The sequence below is a fragment of the Phallusia mammillata genome, chromosome 5 (genome assembly GCF_965637545.1).
Source record: "Phallusia mammillata chromosome 5, kaPhaMamm4.hap1.1, whole genome shotgun sequence".
NCBI classification, from domain to species: domain Eukaryota; kingdom Metazoa; phylum Chordata; class Ascidiacea; order Phlebobranchia; family Ascidiidae; genus Phallusia; species Phallusia mammillata.
In genome coordinates this window covers 22,465,462-22,491,365 of record NC_137256.1, presented here as the reverse complement: position 1 = coordinate 22,491,365, position 25,904 = coordinate 22,465,462, and the positions used below count along the sequence as shown (strand labels likewise).

The 25,904-nt window shown below is 39.4% G+C and overlaps 1 protein-coding gene across 1 annotated transcript; it reads right to left on the bottom strand.

Annotated features, from left to right (window-relative positions):
- Window positions 1–20,167: 20,167 nt before the first annotated feature.
- On the bottom strand, window positions 20,168–25,870 carry LOC145229444 (MAM and LDL-receptor class A domain-containing protein 1-like). Its single transcript, XM_080094788.1, has 7 exons — window positions 24,713–25,870; window positions 24,401–24,550; window positions 23,854–23,997; window positions 23,397–23,513; window positions 22,815–22,933; window positions 22,200–22,329; window positions 20,168–21,315 (listed from the first exon to the last, which is right to left on the bottom strand). Exons 2-7 carry the CDS (start codon window positions 24,474–24,476, stop codon window positions 20,852–20,854), a joined length of 1,050 nt encoding a protein of 349 aa, XP_079950914.1. The 5' UTR covers window positions 24,477–24,550; window positions 24,713–25,870; the 3' UTR covers window positions 20,168–20,851.
- Window positions 25,871–25,904: the final 34 nt, after the last annotated feature.

Genomic DNA, 25,904 nt, shown 5'->3' with positions numbered 1-25,904 from the left:
ACAAGTCAAAGCCCATTTAAGACACAATAAAACCCATTCTGATCAAGAGCAAAGCTATTGATGTTGCCAAGTGGCGTTTAGTGGTGCTGAATCGCTGCGTAATGCGCACTTAACACAAATCTCCACTTCGGTGAATGCCTGGCGGAGGTAGTCACGGACTCTCAAGAAACGACGCCTGCCAAACGCCGCTGCCATGTAAGCTCCTAATCACAGACTGTTGTTTTGTCTTCTGTGTCACATACTCGCTTTGGCAGAAGACATTACGTCAACTATTGGTCTCAGACGGGTGCAGGTCCAGCACAATGGAAGCCAATGTGACTCCTGCACTGAGTCAGTTCAATTTCTGGCTCAAGTCGTCTTCTTTGATCGCCGGCGCGTATAAGTTTGTTGATGTTTCGACTAAGGTTACCCCCTTGGTCCGGATATCTAAGGGGCGAATAAGGAGATTGTGGTGATTCTGTTTTTGCGTTTCCAAGGCAACGGCTTCGTAAATGTGACTCAGAAACACTTTTTTATGAAAAGGAATTTTTGTTTTTGTGAAATTTTCGTCAATGTTGCGTAAACAACCGTTTAACTTGGGATGGGCAAAGACTATGGCGCAATAACTCGACGATCCCTGGAAAAATCGTATGTTTTCATACACTGACGTAACTTACAAAGCTGCAAAGCGGAACAGTTCGTTTTTTTTATTTGTTTGAGAAAATAAACGTGACATTGTTCATACAAGGGAATTCCTTTTCATTTTTCATGTTGTAATGTTTGATGCAACTTTGCTTGGTAGCCAGTGTTTTGTTTTTACAAATTTCCTAAAAAGGGAGGTTTTTCGTTTCCTTAGCCCAGTTTGTGAACCAACAATTGCCAGCTGTTGAAATCCTGTTGGCGTTCTGGCGCCTAGAAATGCTTACGTTCAAGAGCCGGTCAATTGTGTTTGTCGATTGCTTGTTGATATGAAACTTCGGTGAAAGTAAATTCTTTTGGAAAATGGCTATTCTCCTATTTCTAATGAGCAACCGGCCAAACGTTTGGGCCTAATTTTTTGACTGAAAACTCCTTTAAACACACAACGTTTCTCAGAAAACATTCAATTTAAGTGGAATGTTTAAGTTAAGCTCATTTTATCATTGTTGTAAATAATATGTAAGTATATATGTTTCACCATTTTCTGACAAGTCTGCATCTTGCATTACGCACATTTTTTTGATTAGGAGTAGAAATTCTAATGTAAAGTTTACCGAATCACGCCCCCATGCAACAACACCTCTTATGTAATTTGTGTGGTCGCATAAATTACATAACCCTTATGTAACAATTCTGCCCTGATCCTTGACATTTTATGCCAGTGAACCCCTAAAACCTTTTGATTATGATTTTATCTACACCGTGCTTGTTGACGGTTGAATCAGATATTGCAGCTCGCATAACTGTGGTTGCTTGGTTGCAAATTATCGAAATCGCAACGAAGCAGTTTTCTTAGCACGTTCTTAAGGTCGCATTGACAAGGTACGCCACTTATATGCGGTTTCTGCGGCTGCCTCACCTAAAAATCGAGTCATCCAGTACCAGGGCTTGTGCCTCATATACGTGCTGATTTACGTTGGGGACTAACAGTCTTCCTTGTGGTCCGATTATGTACTTTGCCCCGCTGTCCTAGGATCTGCAATTAGTGCCGAAACCGAACTGCTTTCGTCCACGTTTTTAACTTTTGCCTCGTGTTTTTGGGATGATTCTGTGATTTCAAACACGCGATGTGTTTTCCAAATTTGTTTTTAGTCTTCTTAGTGTTTGGAACTTGAGTTTGTCAAACCTTCGAGGCAACTTTGGCTTAGTAACCTGACACAAACGGTTTTAAACTCTTACGACGTCATAAGATAAATCACCCATTCGATGTTTTTTCGTCTGTTCAACACGAAACGGTTTAACGTATTTTAAAAGTTGGAAGCCTAAATTACACAAACTTTTGAGTATCACTTTAAATCATTAATTTCCAGCTCCTCAGCACATTTTTATTTTTATCAATCTATTTTAATTCATTTTATTTGAATAAGCTGCTTGTGGTAACAGTTTGGGAAGAGTATATTTATCCTTTACACAAATTAAAATTGCTTTTACATCCACTATGATAGTTAAACCTTACTAAGCCAATTCCTTGTATTCCTAATTGCAATTTTTGACATGGATTAATGTCTAAGGTTAATCAGATGTGCAACTGCTTGCGTAAAGTAACCCAGATAACTACAGAAAAATATACAAAACCCTTAAATCACTGTATTAGGGATTTTTAACGAATAGATGCGTCATATGGGTATAACGTGCGTCAAGCTTTTGCTCTATCCAAGATTGTCTACAGCTCCCATGACGACGGTCGTATATATCTTGCTTTATCATACATTAACTGATTCGATTATAGTAAATGCCGCCGACCCTTAAGTCTATTAAGGGTGCGAAGAAGTAGACGACAACATTTGTTTTAATAAGGGTTCTTGCTACCGTTTTCGCCAAAAGGTCGCATTATACGTTGTTGCTAGTTTCATATATTCGTTATAGTCTTAAAATAGAAATATTTTTGCCGTATATTAAAAACACGGTATATCGACCAAAGTCTTTCAATTTCGGGTGCACTTGAAAGCACAATTAGTTCGGTCACTTTACAATTTAAATATTACGTTTTGTAATTGTTTTTAACCTGAACAATGTGTGCGATGAAAAATGTTTTTCATTGTATTTTTGAGTTTATTTTATTTAGGTTATCGGAAGATAAACAAAACGATGCAATTGCACCAAAACCATAATCAAGTCGAACATAACTAGTCAATATTAGACAGTTAAAAAGCGCTCACAATCGGTTGGCACCGATGATAGTTATCTATTAAACGCGCAACAACCACACGATTAAATCTTTAATACAGCACCAAATTTCTTTTTATGTGTCTCGTTTGTGCCTACGGAACAGCCTATGGTTACAGATACCTTTGTGGCACGTAAATACATGTTGCCACAACCCCAATTTAAACACGACCTTTGAGTCGGTCTTTAGTTACCCGACGTGGGCCCTGTGGTGTTCACATTAACTTAATATTGGAAATCTTAACCTTTCCCGCCTTGCAGTTGGCCCCAGACATAATGTCAAATGCCTTCGCGGTCCCGACTGACGCACCCGCTCTTGCATGAACCAAGTCGTCTGTCAAACCTACAGAACATTGCCCTCTATCTTTTGTTACATCCAATATATCATAAGCGATGTCAGTCTGGCGGTTTTGCTCTCTTGTTTGCTGATGACTGACTGCGCAAATTTCGTGTTTCGCTTTGACATGGGCGGCTTATAATCTCCAGCCAAATGTCAGTTTTGCAAACTTGCAAGGTTTCATTGCAAACAAACTTCTCTGTGTCCTTCGAACAAGTTTGTTGTGTGGGTGTATGTACTGTTACATAACTTATGACTAATTGTAGTGTTTGCATACGGACCTAAAGTTCAAGGGGCAAAAAAGTGGTTTGTTAAACCAAACAGAAAAATACAAATATTGTAAACGTTCAAATTTGTAACGTTTCATTGTGGTTTGGATTCATGTTTTCAATTTCCAGTTAGTTTTAGCCTGTTAATTTGAAATGTCGTAAAATCTGGCGACTGAGTTAAAAACACACTTTCTTATTTCAAATTTTTGTTGGAACTGCTGTAACTTTGTGTGTTGTTAAACGCTAAGTAGGGTCAACATATTGGATAAGCGGGGGCCTGGGTCTTCGCCTAACCATACTTACATATTGTATCACCGCTATGGCTTACCACACAGGAGGGCTTCCCAGCGAGCATATATCAACACTGACTGTTGGCCCGACCTCCAGTCGCTGTCTGACCGCCAATAATATTGACGCCTTGGAATCCCAGGCATTCGTAGCGTGGTGTTGTGGTGCCCTTATGTCGCCTAACACCTTTTGCTTGTAGATGAATTGTCGCTGAGTCACTATCCGTTTCCCGGCGGTGCTCTGTAACTATTGACTATAGTCGTTCATTTTGTGCCATCTTTTTCGCGCCGCAAATTGGTGTTATCGTCTATACTGGTGAATGTAATTTATCGGAACCGCCTTTATTATCAAGGCGTATTAAGGTAAAGCGCATTGTTGGAATCGCTTGGTAGCCTTTACGACATATTTGCTGTATTCTGACTTGACGTCTAAGCCAATGTTTTGCAACTGCCGTTTCGTGTGAACTATTTAGGCCTACCAAAAACTATTTTTTGTTATCTTATTCGAAAATCGTTGATTGGAGGTATGATGATTGTAGATACAGTAAATCTATGTTGGTTAGATTTTAAAATTATAAAATCCAAATATTATGTTTATTGCTTTGATCTTCAGATTCTACAAAACGATCGGACCGTAATAAAAATTGATTTACCGGTCTACTAACCTGAACCACTGTTGTCAGTTAACTTGTAATATATGCTGACTCACAACTGTTTGGGTTATTATTTGTGAGCTTCGTTTATAAAATCAGGGCTAAACGGATTCCGAAGTGATTTTTGCTTTAAACCCAGCAACAATTATAGCGAAATTAAACCCATTGACAATTGGACTGAAATTTCCATATGTCGCCATTTTTTACATAGGCGTTTCTGTGCCTTGTCACATCAGCAAATCAACACAAGATGTAATAACTATGCTGATCTATTACTTTCATTATCGAAAATACCAAGATCGTGACTGGATAAAATATAATACGTGTATATATTTTTACCTCGCCTACCCCTAAAACACACCTATTTACATAAGCCACCGATCATTTCGAAAGCAAACCTCTAATTGCTCCCTGTCCGATGACGTCATATACCGAAACAAGTGAGTCATGACGTCAGAGTCTTGATATAATTTGTCATTTCATTTCCCGTTCACAGATGGAAAAATGAGTATTATAATTTTCAATTTACTGTGGAAATTTAAACGTTATCACCGGTTACGGGCGTGCTCTGTTTTATTATAATCCCAGCTGTAATAATTATTATATGATTACCACTTTGGTTAAGTTATGATAGGTTCTCATCTTTTGGGCCACTTTGTAATCTACAAGTCTTATCTTCGCCATTACAGGACAATAGCCTATTACCGAATCTGCCTATTTTCCACGTAAATTTATTGCCCTTACCGATTCTTCAATTAAAGTTTGCTAAACTTGTATTTGACTTTACCGCTCCGGTGGTCCCCGCCCATAATCGCACCATTGTTTCCCCACCTAATTGCGTTTTTAAATTTTGATAGCATATCCGCTGTCACATAAATTCAAAGACCATTTCGCTTGGCGCAAATATTGTTTTTGCGTCTAGCTTTGCTCTCTTGTGGTAAACTGATATTTGGATTATGGTAGATAGATCGGTTTATAGCAAGCTGGTATTTAATCAGAGTGTTCCAAAACAGTTTCTTGACCCGTAATTGCACTATTTCTGACACTTGAGTGTGCTATAAAAAGACATAATCCCTAAAATTACGCCCCAAGAGGTCATGTTAATAGCAACTAATTAAATGTCCGTTAACAGTTTTTATAAAATCGGTTCGTGGAAATCATTGCCAATGTTGTACCTAAAACATTTTGCAAGTCATGCATTGTTGAAATTTGACTTTGGAGATAAATGTAGGCTATACATAACCAATCGTCCAGTTTTGTTTTTGAACCTAGAAAGTACAGTCTTTTTGAAGTGTTGATTCTGTCATTTGTGTGTTCAATTTGAAACATCAGTTTTTAAATTGCGATAAATATAAAAAATGAAGTTTTGTAATCTTGTTTCTCGAACATTCCCGCAAAGACTACGGTCTCGAAGAACCTTTCGTCCAATTTAGTCGTGTTGCCGCGCACGGTGCGATGTCGATCTTAGACAACAAAAAACGTTTGTCATTTCTTCTATCGACCGTGGCCTTGACGCCAAATGGACAGCTCATGTAATGCCACTGACACTGTGCGAACGTGACACAAGTGACACCAGTGACACCAGTCATAACTGCTGATCTAGATCTTTACCTTGAGACTAATTGACTTTTGTGTTTTCAAGTTTCTTGTTTTTTTCTTACTTGCCCGCGATGTTACGTGACTTAGAGCTCATAGTCAATTAGCGTTATGACTTAATTTTAGCCTTTACGTTTTTCGTAGTTTCTGACGGATCCCGTTTCTTTTGTCACAAACGCGGTTCCGCAGTTTTCACACAAGAAGAAACAGGAACAGAGGTTTTAGTGTTCCTTGTTCCCCTCGTTATTACGCACCTTGTTGAAATCATACCAGACCATGACTTATCTGATGAAACCGCACGTAAAATTTTCTCCTTATCTTAACTGCACCGTCCGGTATGAAAACCTAGATATTTTATTGCCTGCAGACCAATTGCTGCGACTAGAATATGATAGATATTAAGATTATAGACACGTGTAATTTTTTTGTATTCTGTATTATTTTGGTAATTGATTACGTTTTTTTATGAGGTGCACAAATCAACGTATCTTGTCGTAACCTATAATCTTAAAACTTGGATCCCAGTATATGAGCTATTGCTGCCAGGCATAATATCAAGTTTATAGAGCTCTTCTGGCAAGTATTTTTATTCCGACGTTTCGACGACCTATACAGGTCGCCTTCATCGGGGTAAATAACACTGAATGCGCGTAGACGCTCTATAAACTTGGACCCCAGCAGTGTTTGTCTGTTGCGAACTTTGTTAGGGAATATGTTATTACAGGTTTATGCACAATTCCCACTATAGTGACCTATATCGGAACAAAAGTTTTGAACATGCAGTTTACGTTCTGTCCATCACGTTTGAAGAGCAACTAAATGGCCTGTTTAACCATGCGCTGAGTAAAACCGTTTTACGTACAATGTTTCCAACTTTGAAGTCGGCCAAGCTCGATCAGATGCTATTTTTGTCCAAAGTTGTGTAATAGGCAACTCTTGTTACGTCACAGTGGTTGATGGGAGCTGTAAAGCAACAATGGACGCAACTCACCCAAAACCTTAACTGACCGCCAATGCACGTCAAGCCCTAGATAATCATCACCGAACCGTCTCTTGTTTATTCGTCCACTTTTTTCATAAAAACGTGGACAAAGCTACAAACAACAAAATGACGCAACCTTCGGGAGAACGAATTAACACGTCATTACACCTTTTTTATTTGCTGTCGGTCGTATAACGTCCAATGCATTGGCTTTTCCCCCATGAGGTTCGTAAAAAATGTTTCACAAGGAATTTCTCTCCGAAAAATGCGGCGTATACCTTTTCATAGCGACGTCACTAACGATGTTTACACGCCCGACGACGCAGTTATGAAAATTTTCCATAGATTCTCCCTTTCTGGCCAAGGCTCGTTTACAGAAATCGAGGCACGTTTAGCAGAAGTACATCTGATAAAACCAGATGGCATGGCAAGTCATTATGACAATTCTTAACGATGTTTGTGCACCAACATTTCGGGAAGTTTCCATGCATTTTTCTCACTAACCAGAGGTGCCCACGTAACGCAACGTGATATCGTAGTTAATTGAACGGAAATCGTGATGTTGTGTCATGAAATCAAAACAGTGACACTAATGTTCTGTCCTCGCGATAGAATGTTGTTATTTCGCAATTCGTTACCGAAATATGACGATTTCAACCAAAAGGGGCTGAGGTTTTTCACGGTTCGATTTAATTGAATGCCAACGCGATAGGATGGCGTCCCAAGGTGCGGTCCCCGGTCTGTTTGAGAATTGGACCAAAACGTGGCCTAGTGTACGTTGCTGACGCCGATTGACCCCCTTTACTTGATTCCAAACTTATGATTTTTATTTACGCACGCTTGAGAAATGTCCAATGAGACGTTTCCCGCTACAGTGTTTGTGGGTGCGCTACGTTTACGTCGTGTGGGTTATATTTGTTAGTGTGCGTAGTATTTTTCTACTGAATCATGGCGTGTGTGACTATTTAAAAACATACCGGAAAGGTGGTCTTATAGCGATTTGTTTTGTTTTATTTTTTTATAAATCACACTCCTTTAGCTTGAAAACTGTTCTTACTGTCGTTTTATCAGTCTTTAGTGGATTTGAAAAGCTTTGACGCACTTTCTAATTTGTTATCAATGATCCAAAAGGTTTATTACGGATCGGAATACTAAAGACAATAATCACCGGAGTACTAATGATGTTACAATGTAAGCACATTGCTGGTGTCATGAATTTGGACTTCTCTGACTTGAAGGCGTTGGTACTGGTAACGAATGACCTTTCTCTACATTTTTTCTATGTTTTTTTCCGAGGTTTTACCTACTGGTCTCTTAGAAGTTTAAACTACAATCATTTTTTTCGTGTCTATGTATCGGTTTGTCAAGGTTTAACATTTTTAATTCGTGTCTTTAGCCACCTCAAGCGGATGTATAGTATCAACTGGTTTCTATCTTTCATTTTTTAACAAATGTTTCCTGATGTTTGAATTGTAAAGTCCTGTTGTTTGCTGTACTTTAATGGCAAGCTAAAACGGGTGCGAACTTGTTTGTATCTCACCACTTTTCAGGCCCAACCTTTAGACGGCGTTATTTAGGCAGTTTACCGACGTGTGACCTTCACTGTCATTGGACCGATATTAAGCCCCGTTGGGGTCGCAAGCCCACGTAATGACCCTTAATCGCTCGTGGTTACTGATAGCGCAAACGTGCCCCTAGATTCTCGTGCGACCTTGCCCCCCGAAATTCGGTAAACAGATCCGTCAATAGTGTGTCCTTGTTTAACATAGCAATACTTGGAAGCTTTTTTCAGCCTTTGAAAAGACAGACTTGCTGCGTCGGCGCTATTTGTCGTTACGTAGAAGCCATGTTCACCCATTTTGGCCCCCGTTTCCCCAGCTGCTGAAAATGACCTGGGAACTCTGGGGTGTGCCCCGGTGTTGGTACTACTTGTAATTAGGAAATGATTTCGACCGATTAAGGTTGGTGGTATTTTGTACACGGCTTATTTGGCGTAATATGATACTGCTAAGTGTGTTTTGTGCATAGGACCAACCCTGCTGACCACGCCTATGAAATTGTTGATTAAACACAAAACTCGCTCTCACGCTTTTTATTTTCAACTTTACGTTAATTAGGAGATAAATCCACATTGCATAAGCATACCAGTTTTTCATTCTACGCCTTTTTACCGCAATGGAATGGTTAGAAAACTAAACTGATCCAAGTATGTGTTTACCTGATTTGTTAATAGTGTGTCTGGTTGACTTGCGGGGAACACCTTTGCACGTTTAGATTTAGGGCTGGAGTAATTGTTCTTTTTTAGTCCAGTCACGTAAATATGTTGGTGAAAACATTAGTAAATGTGCCTATTCGTATTTTGATAAGGATTTTATTTTTAAGTTTAATGTTGTTTCGATTGCTATAACTCATGACATTATCTATAAAGGGTGTTGCCTGTAAGTTAAAAACCTGCGTCATACAACATGTTAGCACATATATTGTCCTAGTTTTCCGGAGCGATTACCGTTCGTCGTAAACCTGTCTACAACCGGAGACAGATCGACATTTGGCGAACCCACTCACAAATCTCCCCTAACCCCTAAAACATTCCTTAATATTAAGAGGGTAAGCTGCTTACACCAAAGCAGTACTTTTTACCGCGGGTCTAAGACATTTTTTAAATGTTTTTTTGAAACTTTTTTATACGGTCAAACAGTTATACACTGTTGTGAAAATTTTAACGCTTTAGCAAAAAGACCGGCTGAAAATTGCCGAAAATCGTTTTAAAGTCACGTTTTACAACCATTAATTATTTGTACTTTTCTTTCACCTTGTGAAATGTTAGTTCTTTTCTTTACAAAGAAAAATATGTTGTATTTTTAACACTTAAAACTTTGGGTTTGGGGTTGATTTAACATTAAAAATGCCGTTAAAGAAATAATTGACATTCAAAAAACTATATACCGGTCGAAAATGTTCGTCAGCAGTTAACCGTTTCTAATTGTCCAGCCTTGCATTGGGGTGTTTACGTTCAGCCCAGCTTAAGCACACCTCCATTTTCCTTTTGTCTCTACCCCAAAAATAAATTTTCGTCATCTGAGTACAAACCCCAATTTCATCTCATCGATCAACAAGATTAACCAGTTGGAACCAATGCTCTTGCTTATAGCACGTTTTCATGCTTGGAATAGGAGTCTGTCTCTCGGCAGGTTTGGATGAAAGATCACTTGTTTATCTTGGGTTGATCCACCAGGATTTCGCCCCGTCGTGATTGCTCGTTGGGCGTTTGTAGAGAGCAGTGACGTTTCGTCCCCGATCGTGGCTTATGGGTTCCCATAACAACAACAGCACAAAAATTACATCTCGTCTCAAGTTTCCTGAAATTATTTCACGATTCGTAAGGGTTTAATCGCCAGTGTTGCGGAATACGTGTCTATGAGGTTGCACGTTGTTTCCGAAGATGTTAAGTTTACAAGGTATTCTACGCAAACAAAAATTCGTGACAAAAACAAGTTTTTTTCTGACACCTAATGGCCTACCGTGGCCTAATATTTTATGTGCGGGTTAAAGCTTCCTGATTTTTGGGTATGTTCGAAGACAACTTGTCTAAAAAACATCATTGTGATTGCTTTATCATTCCATTCTTTTATATTTGTAAAACTAATATTCTGGTGGCATTTTTATAATATACTCCATAGGCTGCTTTAGCGTTTTGCTTTGTGTTGATGCGACAATAGGTTTTGTGATGCAATATGTGTTTTAAATGTAAAAGTTATAAACCCATCTCCGTATTGATATGAAATTAGCGATTAGTTAGTACAGACTGTTCCTTGTTTAGTACTGGAAAACGCACATTCATTGGTTTTGGTATATCCTACCCACATACACCTTCTTGAAAAAGACTTGCTTATGCAGCGGAAATTAACGGCCTCTAATCCCATTACATCACCTAGCAGCGGCCGTGCAACCGATCTCCAGTCATCCAGCACGCGACTACATGCATGAGATGCAGCTGGGTACATCAACCTGAGTGAACTTTGCCATTTTGGTCGGGGGTAATTGTTGTGCACAAACAAATCATTGCGTGGCAGGTAAATATTTTTCCCATCTCAGGCCATGATCGATAGTTTTACCCTCTTTCTTCACTTTTTCCTTTTCCATGCTTTGGTAATGTTTTTGTCTTTCGACAACTTAATTGTGTAAGCGTGATGGAAAGGCCCCGATTTGGGCCTGTGTACGTATTCGCCCCACTGCGTTTAACAATCGCGCCTTGCGAAGTCTATTTTGGTTTTTGCCTAAGACAGCGATGGACTTTTCGCAAATGTGTTTGTTTAGTGGATTTCTCACAGTAGGAATGTGAAAATAGCCTTGATGCATCTTAGAATGCAAATTATAATACAACAGTCCCGCAAGTCCTAAATTAGACCCGTTGAAGTCGCATGGTTATTCGAAGTTTAAAATACATCACTCGAACTCCTATCCCAGAGATGCAAAGTATGACTTTTTACCGTTCCCGTGGCGTTGCGGGCTGAGAAAATGTAGCCATGCACAATGTATCTATATTTTGCCATATGTCATGGCTTATACGTATAAGTCCTGTAACAACATCCATTTAATCCTTTGCACGTATTTTTGGACCTTAAAGTGAGCCAACTAGGTGCCGTGTTTTGCTTGTTACCATGGTTCAGATTGGTCAGTTTATTTTAAGGTTGGTACTTTTGTTCAAATTACCGAGTCCGCTGGCTTCAAAAGTGAGCCCCATCGCTCTTGATTATCGAGTCTCGAATTCTTTCGGGCACGAAAAGAACAGTTTCCGATTCAGTGATTCACCCGGTAACCGCCGTTACGAGTTGCACACAATAGACTGTAGAATCTGTTGACGTGAATCACTGTTAGTGTGTTTGTAAATCCACTTCTTAGGGGTGCGTCGTGTCAAGTATCTGTGATTTTTATGATAACATAATCCCATTCAATTATTGTCTGAGGCGTTTCTTCCGTTGATACAAATGGACACCGGAAAGGTCCAAGTGCCTTTACATCTCTGCGACTGTTTATATAAACATCGTATGGAAACAACGCTGCCCTCTACCCCCGGAATGCTTACGCGCTTACGTGGGGGCAAAGCACTGATGTCATTGGTCAAAAGACCTCCCTATTGGTCAAGATAAAATTCCGTTTACAAATTGCCAGTTAGGTAATCGTTTCTTACGAATGCTTTACCCGACGTTGGTTTAAATTCTTTGTGAGTTGTCGCTTGTTTCTAGGTTTTTCGGGATTATTTCACCACATAATTTTGCGGGATTACTAATCCTGTAAACATTTCTGGGTTTTTTTTGATACAGTCATAATTCCTGTATGTGGTTACAACATTTTTAGACTGGGAAAATTACGTAATTTATAGTTGGATTTCTGGTATACTACAACTACACTGAAGTGTGGAAACCAAAATCACTTTTATGTATAGAAGGGAGACTTTGATCTTAGGCAACTTCTCCCTTGAAGCATTTCAAACCGAATCTTAAAGGAACTTGTTCACTTCCATAAAGGTCTTGCTTTAATTGATTTTGGTTTGACTGACATATTTGTGACCTTTTGATGGAAGTCTAACATCCAATGCTGTCCGTCTTTGAATTTTTTTAACACAAGCCCCACTGTTTTCTCATTACCGAAGCCACAAACATCACAGTAAGTGCGCGCGTTGCTAAAAACATCCCGTCAAAAGGGGCACTACCGGACATCGTACGGAGGCTAATTTTAGACCCTACGCATTTGACTACAATGGAACTCTCATTGTGAAAGGAGCTTCGTATCGCTTGTTTTTACTGCACACAGGCGAGAGGGCCTTGTCCGCTTCACAACCACAAGTGTTTGAAATCAATACTTCCGACACGCTGAGAGACGGGAGTATTTGCAATGAATACTCGTGCACAAGGGGACAAGGCAATTGTCAGTTGACAGACTGGTTCCCGGTGCTGCTTTTGTTCACCTGGCTGTTTTACTCAAGTCATTGAGTCACGTGCTCGAATTATTAAGAAATCTTCGTAAAGCAAGTGACCTGATTTGCAAAAGAGAACAAAAATACTTTTAAACTGAAATGATACTGACAAAAGATTGACAGAATTGTTGTACAAATATAGATAGATTTTGATAACTTTTGTCACAAATTACCACAGTTTTGCGGGTATTAGTGCTTCTATTTCTAAATATCTGATTGGTTCAACTTTATTTACCATGGACGAAAAAGTATGATCCACACTAAATCGCTTTGTTTTTACCAGTTCATAAAGATTGTTGGCCATTTAACATATGTTTTAGAACATGGTGCCCTCTCTTTTAAACCGCATGCAATTGGCACGTTACATCAAAATTGCAGTTGCCAACACAACCGTGAGAAGATATTGGAAAAAATTCTCATGGCATATCACACACACACACACATGTATATGTCGGTTCATATGTTGAATTTTATGAGACTTCGATTTTAAAACTCATAATCAAGGGAAGTACATATTTGGAACGTTCCACTTCCTAGCTTCGAATTGGTGTCGTTTTGCGGGGGACCTGGTTAGCGCTTTTTCATGGAACAGTAGGTCTATTCATACGCAACAATGGAAGCACAATTGCAGCCCCTGTTTACTTCCGACCCCCGAGCGCTGAACCCAAACCCCAGCTGATCGCCCTTGCCCCCAACGAGGACCCCTTTTTCAGCGTTTTCAAGCATTAGCGGCGCAGAAACTATGAGGTCATCGTTTTAGGATTGTTTTCAAGCAAATGGTTTTGCATTTTCGGCGGTTAAAGCGAGCTGTACGTGGAAAATGGTCTTCCTATGCATTCCTGCGTTAACCCTCTGTTTTTTTTTCACTCTTTGATGTTACTTCTCCCATCTTTAGTAAAATGTATGCTTAAAGATGTACAACATGCAATATTTCGTGGAATTACTTTAAATTTTGAGAAATTGTTTGCTTTAAGGGTTCATTTACATTGCAGCCCCCAAGTTCTTGGTAGGAAAGCTTTGCAAAGAGGAATGAGTCAAAAGGAGTTAGAATCCAATTACCGATCGTCAATGACGCACATTGAATCTTTACGCAGTCTAATTTCCAAAGCTAATTGTTGAACTTGTTCGTTCTAAACAGAACGCCAAATAAACGAAGCCCGCAAAGTTGGTAATCCTTTCCGTACTTCCGTAGCCCAATACAAATCCCACTGGTATTAAGTTGGGGAAAGGAGTTAACAAAAACTGGCTAAGAACAGCACTTTACGTGAAAATGTTTTTTAACGTCTGTTCAGTGTTTCCCAGCCATTTTGTGATAAGTTTTTTCTCCAGCAAAACTCAACCAGTGCACTTCAAGCGTTATGCGAATAATAGAGCACTGGACTCTATAAACCATGTTGTTTTTCAATGACCTTGGTGTTTTGCAAAACCGATTAACAACCACAATCAAATAAATGCAAGGAATTCACTTGTCCTGAACTGAATGCCTTTTATAAATCCATTAAGTATGTGGGCTCTTCTTAGATGGTTTCCCCATATTGAAACCTTAGAACGTCTTAAATGGTTTTACATTAACCCTTTGCGCACCCTTGGGAAGCACAATTATAATTTTCTAGTAAGATTAAAATTCCAATCGCCGTTTATTTAAGACCCACTTATTTTAGTGAAGGTAAACCTGCAACAGGAATGCTTGTGTGATTTAACTTGCTCAAAGATTTTGTGTCTGCTTCAAAATGACGGATGTGGCAGTGAGGGTAATTTCCATCAAAGTTAGTTTTCTGTTTTCGGTTGTCAATCTGCCTCCTGCTTCTGACTTGGCATGACAAGTGCTGCTTCCTGTGCAAGGGATAGTGTAACGTGTGACACGCGCCACTTCTGCTTCGTGAACGTTTAAAAATGTGCAAGGAATGTGATGGCAAAAACGTATTCTATTGTGCCTTGTTAACAGCGCCACTTCGGCGGTCCTGTGCACGGAAAAAATGGGGCTAATCACAACTGAAACTGCTAAGCAGTTGTATTTATGTGTGTTTTTGCATGCTGTCTGTCTATGGGTTGGTTATGACTTGTAAGTACAACAAAACGGAGAAAATATTAATTGCTCGCCCTCGTTGAACACAAACTGTAAAAAAAATCTAGATTTGCTACAAAATGTCGAGCTGTACAAGCTGTTTCGCTATGGCAATGTTACCAATTTTAAGCAATGTGGGTCGTCTTTTTCATACCAGGTGGTGATTTTGTTTCTGGGGCTACGTATACGTTGATTTTATGTTTGTAGCTGTGAACCAAATTTAATTGTAGAAATGTATAACAGATCTACACGGTTTTAGAAAAAAAACTTTGTAAATACAATTTGCACAAGCTCCTCCGATAGTACCTGTACAGACGATAAATGATATCAAGCGATCGTGGTCTTGCTTTCTATTCTTGTAAATACAAAGTGCGTGGTAATCTTCTAGATACAAAACTTAGATAGCCAATTGCTTTAAACATGAACCACAAATATCCCACACTTGAATTGCCTGTTACTGACTAACTGTGTCACGATGCGACAGGACCGCCTACAGAAAAAACAATTGTACATGTGATACTTTTATCTTTTGTCATCGAAGTTTTTCGTTTTTTTCCTGGTCCCTACGTAACAGTGGCCAATTTGGGTCAGTTCCTGGAAATATTTATTTCTGCTTTTGTTTCTCGGTACAAGTCGGAACATTGCCACAATTTTTGCGTTTCACTGCCCGGGCTTATTTGCGGCGAATTCCTTTGTTTTGACGTCAACAAATTTCCATTGGTTACAAAAACACAACCTTTCTCGCCTTATAACTTCTGTGCGTCACTCACTGCTCCAGTTTTAAGGGGGTAGGCTATTATCTCTAACAAGAAAATGTCAGGGGCATCGTTAACACTTGAGAGCTTTTATCAGATTGACCTTCGCTTTACACTTAACACGGTGTTGGCTATAGTCCGTTTGCTTCTCAGTGCCCGAAAATGATAATAAATTCATGCTTATATACCTTGCATAAATTATCGGTAGTTTTGCTGAAAACGCACTTGGCTTTTTTGCAAATAGTTAAACTGACTCGTTATCAGAATATCTCTGTCAGAAAATCTTTGTTTCACAAACATAGGAACATGTGCCAAATTGGATGTTTCATTCATATTTTTGTGCTTCATAGATTTAAAATCTTATTCTTTTGGATACACAATTCACGGTTTAAGCATACTTTTCAAGAATTTGCTCATATCATTATGTGGAGCTTTTATCAGTAACGCTGTATCGCTTTCTTAATCGTTCTAGGGCGCTAAACATATCACACCGGTTCCGTTGGTTTTTTTAACTGACGGCTGACGATATTAATCGCAAATTTTAAACGTTTCAAAAGTTCAACGTTGATGTAATGTTTATTATAAGTTTCTATACTTGTTTCCATACTTTTCTTGTAATCTAATATGTGTTTATGTAGTAACTAGTTTGTTGATGCCACCAATATTTTGCAAACACCAACAGTTTATAATGCACTATAGTTTTGAGGGACAATTAGGCACTTTCGGTGTTTGCATTAAACTTTGCATACTAGCAGTTTCGTTGTGTATTCGTTTTGCACGCACGCGCCCTGGAATTTACCAATCGCAGTCTTATCACGTGCTGAAACCCTCCAAACCACTTACAATTATCGTAGAAAATACACGCCCACATTTACATATAAACGCGCAAAATGAAACTAGATGGCAAAGTGCCTTTTTAGTATCAGATGTGTAAACATATATGATACGGTGTGTAAATTGGTGACCTAATATCGTCTCTCGACCTGTGGTATGGTTTTATACCAGGATAAAGGTTACTTGCGAAATTTAGTCTCTTGTAACTTTTAGATGTTTTTGTCTACCAAAAGTAGTTCAAAACTTGTGTCGTTTTGCTTCATTTTGACTTTCTTACTGCCTTCAGCATTCTCATATCGGATGTGTTATTGAACAGTCATATTTTCAGGTAACGATACAGTATTGCGATTCACGAATTTTATCGTGAGTACAATTGGATCTATACATGAAATGGAAGATCATTTTAAACACTCCTTAACATCAAGATAAGCAATCAGGGAATATATGTCGTTTCCGCTCTTAATGAAAATCGTGCAAGTCGCAACGTCCACTTTGAGTGCTAGTTTACGCTGGATGTTAGCCAAGCAATAATGCAGATCAACTTGCACTTTTCACCAGTCGTACAAAACGTGCATAAAACTGCGCTCAAACAGTTGTGACTCATGTTCAACTGTAAATCAAGATGTTGTCTTCTCGACACAGTGAACCGGCGATGCGAAATCAGACGGTTTGTCTACATTATCATCCGGTTGATTGACGGCCTTGCGGAGAAGGCCCGCATTTTCGGGGAAGCATTCAATAGGCGGCTTGTTGCCCGCATGTACACGTGACAAGTCGGTTTGACCCACAGTGACCTTTAAAGCGGCGGCGATATGTTTTGCTCTTGGCCGACTGTGACGTCAAGGCCCATTGTTGAGTCGCCGCGTTCTAAGGCGTGTATATCTTGTTGTTATTGGACAAGGAAATATAGTCGATTTAGTGGCGCTAATGTTGTCTTGTTTTAACTGCTAATTGTGGGTGGTCCCGCTCAAATGACAATCGTGACTTATTTGTGAAAAAAAAACGTGAGATTATGTTTGGAGATATTTTCTTAGACCGAGTCATAGAATGCTGTCATTCGGCACTTTTTGCAGGTATTCGTCCAAGATAAATAAAGGAGCGGCATATTAGATTCTTAAACTTACGTAATACCTTTTTATTATGATTTTTGTGTCTTCAAAGAAATCTGGTTTGCTTGCGGCTAAATGGTAACAGAGACAACTTTCGCCTTACAAAGATTTACGTTAATCTTCTGGCTGAACTTAACCGTTGCATAAACAAGGACATGCACTCCTACACAGCTCGAGCACTTCATCAAACAACTAATTGTGCGGGCGGTAGCGCCTGTCAAGAATTACTGCCTTTCCTCAGATCTTGCAAGATCCAGTTTGTCAATCTGTTTCCTGCTCCACATTTGAAAAATGCCTATCTCTGTGAACTAACAATGCTCGTTTGTCTCAATTAAATTCGACCGTCGGTTGCCGTTCAATAAAAGCAGCATTGTTGCGCCAACAAGCGGTGTGGTTGTGCAACAATGCGGAGCAAACACCTTGCCTGTCAAGTCGTTTATCAAGATAATATGATGCAGCGTATTGTAGCTCATCACGCGGTTGGGATAAGATGATTTTTTGCGGATTTTAGTGTTTACGTGATAACAGTCTGCGCGTTTTTGCTCAAAGTTTAAGTCGTTCTCATCCGTTTAAGCCTAACGATGTTGATGTTGTTTGCGTTATCTCGAAGTGTTGGAGCGTACGTGCTATTTGATACTGCGAAAACTGTTTTAGAAAGCTCTGTGGTGTGTTATATGCTTGATAGTTTTGCTCTCCTGTGGTTATATTTTTTGTATATGACCAGAGTCGTTTTCATCCACCATAGTGGAACTATAATTCTGCCATAAAATGCTTTATTTTGTCTGTTTTATCACTTGAATCTTATTCTGGCATTAAAACCCCAATAGCCGTGGGCGTTTTTAAACACTTCCAGCATTTCTTGTACTTCCTTGCCGAGATTTGAATTCAAGTTATGGAGCGAATAGTACAATATTGTAAGTGCCATCAATCTCTATCGTCAGTGTTTGGCTAAAAAGCATATTTGTGTTTGGAATTTACCTTTTTAAATTGGAAAATATACATCAACATTTCTAAGTGACAAAATACGTCAAACCATACGTCAACCCCGCTGTTTTACTGCGTCACACAACGAAAATTCAAGTGCAAAGAGCTTTGGCGTCCAGTTTATACCCGCATATGGTTGTGCAGTATATTGCGAAAACATACTGCGGATTAACCTTAGTTAACCCCGACGTCCCTCACTTATTTGTCTCCTCAACGCTATAAACCTGCTGCATTATTGCTAGTCTGGGTGGCACTAAATCAACTTGTGGGGCTAAAATTTTGCAGTGACCTTTGAGCGTTGCGAAATCCTTTTCGAAATTGGAAGATTCCCTGATGTTTTGCTTCGACCAAATGTGATCTCGAACCGTCGCCATTTCGCTATGCCCTCTGACGCACGTGCGACTCGATGTTTACTAATAACACTCCCATGATTTCTATTGCCCGTGACGTCACAAGGTAAGGTTGTGTCACCCTTGGCGGGATCCGAAAAGGCCCCGGGTCAATAGGGTCTTAACCCCACTCTGGAGTTCAAGCTGACAAAACAATTTAGAGGGACCCAGGCGTCCAGGGGCACTTGTCGTTGCTCTTATTAGGATTAAAGTGCAAAGAGGCGTAGCATTTTGTGAATTTTTGACAAAACCGCGGTTCGAGCGTAGGTATGCAAGGAACCTTTTGTTTCGATAACTAAGGTCAAGGCTTGCTGCCTGCAAACATCAGCCTATGCGCTTCATTTCAATTGGTGTTTCCCAACTACAAATGAAATGCGATTCTGTCTTTTGCATGGTAGACTGTCTTTTGCAAGGGTTTTCACATAAAAACTATATACTCTAACATCATACGATTTTCTTCTTGTGGCTGCCTTAGCGGCAAAACTACAGCAACTTTCTCTTACCTGTTTAGCATCTCATCTTATTTCTGAGCATCGTTTATGAGTTTTCATTGAACAAAAATTTGCTAGCCCGAAGAGAGTAGATTTGAAAACATACTGGAAGAAAATGTAAAAAATCTAAAACTACGAGAAAATAGTATGTGGAACAGGTTTGTAAACAAATTCGTAGCAAACAAGAAGTCATTTAAGTTTGTTACAGCGACACATAGAAAACCGTTTCCGTTGTTTTCCAACAACACCAAAAAGCATGTGTCATCTCCGCTCGATGATTTATTGGCGCATAATCATTGGTTTGAGAGTCGAGACGCTTTAAAACTTTGCCACCGACACCGTAAATAAGCAGGACCGGCACCGAGTCACGTGGTTAATATACGTCAGTGCCTCTGACACCTAGGGGATTAGCGAAGGTGCTCACTGTGTGTTGTAGATAAACAAGGGTCAAGAAAATGGAAATGTTGTGTCCGTAGCCTAACAGTTTGCAGTTGATTTTTAAACGAGGCTACTGATCTGATATAGTAAGTGTTTCTAAACGCTTTGTTCTTGCACGATTTGCTGCTGTACTATGCGCCTTTTTGCAGACCAAAAATGTAAAAAACAGAATCTTAACTTTTTGTATACTGTCAGGTTATCGAGCACTCACAGAAACCTGTTGCCGGTTTGGGCTGTAGGTTGAACAACACTGATTTAAATTAGGTGGCAGCGAAACAATGTTTCTGTTGTTCTATTCTATTTGCCACATCACATCTCGAGTGTCTCGACGAACTTCCTTCCAGATATTTTACTTTCTCTTTTGCTTTAACGCGTTTTTTGGGATATTTCTTAGATTTCGTGATTAACAGTTTTGCAATTTCAGAAGGTTTCCTGTTTCTTAAAGTTTATTGGGTTGGTTAACCAGTTTGTCTGCTTCGGTTCGATGAAACCAATTGTGTATGTGGGACCCATGCGTGTCAGCTTTCGGAAGTATTTATGCTACAAAAAAATTGGTTGGCAAGTGGCCTATTGTGAAAATATAAAAGTGAATATATCCTCATTTCGAAACTAGGATTAGCATATATACAATCCCCCGTACAGTTTTACTCGACCGTCTTCCCGCAACACTAGACAATGTGTTCCTATTTGCATGCTTATACTGCATTGAAATAACACAAGTACATGTGCATAAGACGTATTACTTTGCCGGCGCCAATGTCAATATACAAAGGCAAAGATATATATATGAACAGCCGATGCGGAGTAAAAAATCCAACTTCTTGCGATCTTTAGCGCCACCCTACGTCAGTTTTCTGTAGTCAATATGCGGCTCACTGGAGATGTTCGGGTACATTCGCGTTATCGTCACCGAACAGTCGTCAGCGTACATGGAACGGGGCTTCCTCCTTCGTCGTATGTAGAGCACCAGCCCCACTATAAGCACGCTTACAACCAATAACACGCCAAGGATAATCCAGACAGTATGCGCCTTTGCGTCGCTGGCCGCTAACATGCCCCCAGTGGGGAAGCTACTGTTGGTTGTCTGTGTTCCTGTTAAAAAATTGTTGGTTGTTCCAGAAAACGTAGCGTTTGATGCACCAGGCGTCTGTGCGTTAGTTGCTGACGGCTGGAAGGTAACAGTTGCGTTGGTAGCTGGTGCCATCACTGTTGCTTGAATGGTTGTGGCGAGCGCTGGTGGCTGTGTGGTTGCAGATGGCACTGAAGTTGTGGCCTGTGTTGCTGGTTGAGCGTACGATGGTTGAACTGAAAGCCAAAAGTTGCCACAATTAATATTAAATCGTAGTTCACCGCCCCATGACGACCAAACGTTTTTGCTCTTTTTTTTATCAACATTGTGTTTCACAAATCTAAAGTAATGATTGAAAGTTTCGCTAGGCTATGTTCGTCCATGATTCAAGTTCATTGCTTAATGGTGTTATTGCACCGAGTGGCTTTTTCGGTAAAAAGAGAAACCACTATAAACTGCAGATCACTAAAAAAAGTAAATTACACGATGCAAAAAGTTAAGACGGTTTGTCATTACTCAATCTCGGGCTAAATATACGTGCGTTGGGGGTAAATGCAGTGAACATAACTAAACATTACGTTTTGTTCATGTAGTGTTAAAACGAGGTAAGTTTTATCTTCAAAGACCACCAAGGTTAAACGAAAGACCAGCGGTTAACAAACTTTCTTGGATTGCGATTTGAATAAGGCAAACGTCATTTGCAATCCAATAGTTTCCATGATCCTATTTTCAGAGCGAACACGCAAAGAGCGGATATGAATCGGTTTGTCCTTGTTGTAAACCCGGTAACAGCTTTTTGCCAGTCGCAGTATGTTACCGTGCAGCGCAATATGGCAAATGGAAATAACAAAGTATGTTTAACCTACTAGCCGGACAAAGGATGCATATGCTTCAAAAAATGCAAGAAGGTTGGAATAGGCTTAATGGACAAGTCACTATCGTTTTTTCTCGCAATAACAAAGTAAAACTGCCTAAAAGTCACACAGGAAGCATAGGCTCTGTGTTTTTGACATGATACGAAACCAAGACCGAAACGACAGCAAAACATGTTTGTGTCCAATCTGATGTAAAGCTGTAGACTTGAAACTTGTCAGGCCAAGTTTATATGAATAGAACTTACGTCTGCACGAATTGCTTCCTGTCAATGGTTTCAATGTCACCTCGTCCAATAGAATGTTTCCACTTTTTCCCCTTTCCCAATCAAACGCTTCAAATACCACTACTCCCGACTGCATCGCAGGCAGAGGAATCTTAAGGATCGAAAGTAGTGTGAATTTGTCAACAAAATATAAAACTTTGTTGTCAAGTGCTACGCTTCATGCACGATCAGCTGCTATTGTTGTAAAAACATATTTATTATGCTTTATAGCACCTTTAATTTCTTAATTTTGTTAAATAATAGAACTGCTTGCAATTTCAAATTTGCAAAAAGTATGCAATGTTTGTAAAACATCATAAAACCCACTCTGTTATGATATTTGGTTTGAAAATTTGAGAAACTATGTTGACACACAGCACACGTCCATTAACCAGAAAACAGTTTTAGCGTATCCTCACTTTAGCGTTGAAGCTTCGATAAATCAAAAGTTTGTTTTTTGGGTGTATTTTACAAGTTGTACTGAATAATTGGGGTATCTGTGTGGATCCTTCATACTGTATTTTAAATCAGTGGATTTCTATTTTAAATGGAAAACACTTGGCCAGCTGATTATCGTGTTTTTCTCAAATATATTACCGTTCCACTTTTCCATTGGTTTCCTTGGTGCCCTCGCAAGTTCCAAACCACTTTCTGTGTTGTTTTGATGCTCAGTTTACTTGCGGCTGTGTAAACTGCTAGGTGACCCATGGTTTTACCTAAAAATATCAAGGGTTTTGTTCCCGATTTAGTAAAAATAAATTCCTTTTTTTAAATTATTCTCTTAGCGTGGAAACACTAGGCATGGACTGGAAATAAGTTGACCCAAAACATGATTGCCAAAGTTTTACGTGAAGAATGCATGTGGGACTATAAACATAAGGAACTGATGGGAGTTTGAGCTTTCTTATTGTGTATCTTTGCATATTCGTTCCACTCATCATCGAAATGAAATAGATGATACACAAGGCTTATACACCCTGATGAAGGCGACTAGTTTTGGACGTCAAAACGTTGGCATAAAAATGCAATTCCCAGACGAGCTCCGTAAAGTTGATATTATGCCTGGCAGCAACAGCTTTTATAAGCCTGTACACAATCTATTTTTTTGGCTTTTAATAACTTTAAAGGTATGACACAAGCGTAAATAGCGTTTAAGTCCAACCAAAATCTATATCAGACCTTTCATGAAGTACCAGAACTTTAAACAGGTTGGTGTCGTCCTTGTTATCACTGGGCTCACCAACAGCGCCGTACGGTTCGTCCAGCTCTTAGATTTGATGTACATGTATCCTCCAGCTACACACAAACACAACCGTCACTTGCACTGTTAACAACACACCAACATAAGATCGTCTTGCTTTATTTAGGTTTTAAAACCAAACAGTCCTCAATCGAAGGTCATTTTACCCCAAATGAAACAAAGAGTATGTTGAAGAAATTTGCGAAGAATCGAATATGAAAAATAAATTTAAAACTTTGGTTAGTCGGTTAGCTCGAATTTTTTTTATTGTTTATCACTAAATTATTGTTTATCACTACATGCCCATTTAAAAGCCAAATAGGGTAATGCTTTTTGGTCCGAAAGTTGTGTTTTTTTTTAATCCCCTGTTTCTTTTATTTGCATTGGTTTTCTTACATCCGCCGTAACCACTGTTGGTTCCACTCCCTCTTTGCGAACCTTTGGATCCTGATCCCAGTCTCCAGTTAAAATCGTCAACTTTCAAGTTCCGATAAGCATTTGACCATGAACACATTCTGCCATCAAACTTGCAATTCAGGTCTACATAGAAAATAAGACTAATGTTCTTTGTCTTATGTGTTGAGTATAAACAGAAGATTGTCAGTAGACTGAGGTTTTGTTTCATGTAACACGCAATAATTCGACATCAGGATTTTGTTTTACCCACAATCCAAGTAATGTTGATGGCAACTTGTTTACAAGCATTTATTTCTGTTAGTGGCGTTTAATACCGTAATGCCCGCATAGTGTAAAACCTTCAATGACATGTGCTCTGCAAAGGTCCCACTATTTGATCCAGTAATTTAACAGCCCAACAAAAAATGCCGAAACGTCTAATCTAAACAATAAAGCATGTCGCGATTTACGTCGTTTGGAGTAAGGCCGTTATATTCCACAAATGTACGAACCAATGCGTGTATGGTGATTCAACAAGTAAACTTACTGCCTGAATTTTGTGCTTGGCTTCCACTGTGCTGTAACAACATTACGGAAACAAGAATGGTTTGCAGAAGCATCATTTCTTAACAACTCCCGGTTCGTTGCTATTTGTTGCGCCAATACTTCCGGAGACCAAAAGAACCACAGGGTAGGCCTGAAGAATAAGGCGGGATTTGTTGTGTTGGTTAAATCATTTTTTTGTTTTTGGATAGTTATTGGTGAATTTGTTTTTAAAGCACCAAACCAGAACTGAACATTTTTTCTGCTTATATCTGCCGTAGCCATGTACCTTAAATAGACAATTATTTTTTTTTACCCTTTTCTGCTGCTCCTTTACTTGAACTTGCGAAGCTTTTGTACCAATTTCACTCAAGATTTGTCGTTATGTAGGTCTCTTGAAATACAATGTTAACTTACAAAACCAAGATTTAATAACAAAACTAAATGATTTGTTGATACATTTCGCCTAAAAAGGTATTGATTTCGACGTACTGCTTAATCAAACAGCGTCATTTAAACGTCAACTTTTACGGTGTATATCCATGTATCCATAATTTAATTTACACAAATGTGTTTTTTGGCAACACACGCTGGACATGTAGGCGGAAACATTAATCCAACTAAGGTATTAAACTTTCCTGAGGCTTTGTTTTGCTTAATGCAAAATTAACTCTTCTTTCTTGTGTTCATATGCTTGCACCTCACAGTTGGATGCGGCCAGTAAACCTGTTTAAGAAATGGACAACAAAGCTTTTTTGCCTCCTTTTGGTAATTCAAATACCCGGTTCAAATCCGAAAAGTTTTTTTAGCTTTTTTATTTTAGCCTAACTCTTTCGATTCGAACGTTCAGCATCTTTCGATAAATCTGTCCAACATAGCACAGCTGTTTTCTTTCACGAAGTAAAAAAATCCAACGCAAAAATGGTTTTCTCACGCGTTTTATTGCCGACGATTTCACCTCGCAAGAGAGGGAGAGAGTAAAGTATGTAAGCTTGCGTGAGACACGGTAACCCAGCGCGTCTCTACAATTTCCGCCAGTAGAGCAAAGTGATCCTAATTTTCCTTCGACCCGGCGTTGCAAGGTACTAATACCGGAAAGCAATCCACCGCAGGCCTCTGCCAGCCCGTTTCAGGAGTAGCTTCCCAGCTTGGTTACGTCACAGCCTGCGTCGGCCCGGTTTGCACAAAAAGGCTATCAATAGGAAAGCTGTACCAAGTACCTTATGCTCGATGCGTGGTCATTGGGGGAAAACCGGACAAATGTAGGACGTTGCGAGTTTGAAGGTTACTTTGACCAATGGCTGAGTGAACTACTTTGAACCCTGGAATGCCCAGGTCAACGATAACCAATCGAGTCAGTACTGCCGCTGTTTTGTTTATAAACGCGATGACCATGCGCGTTTCTTTACAGCAACAGGAAAAATAGCATACATTCTGAATAGGAGTTATGTTTTCAACGAACAAAATCAATATATTTCGCTTAAATAAAACTGTTCCTGCAAAATAAC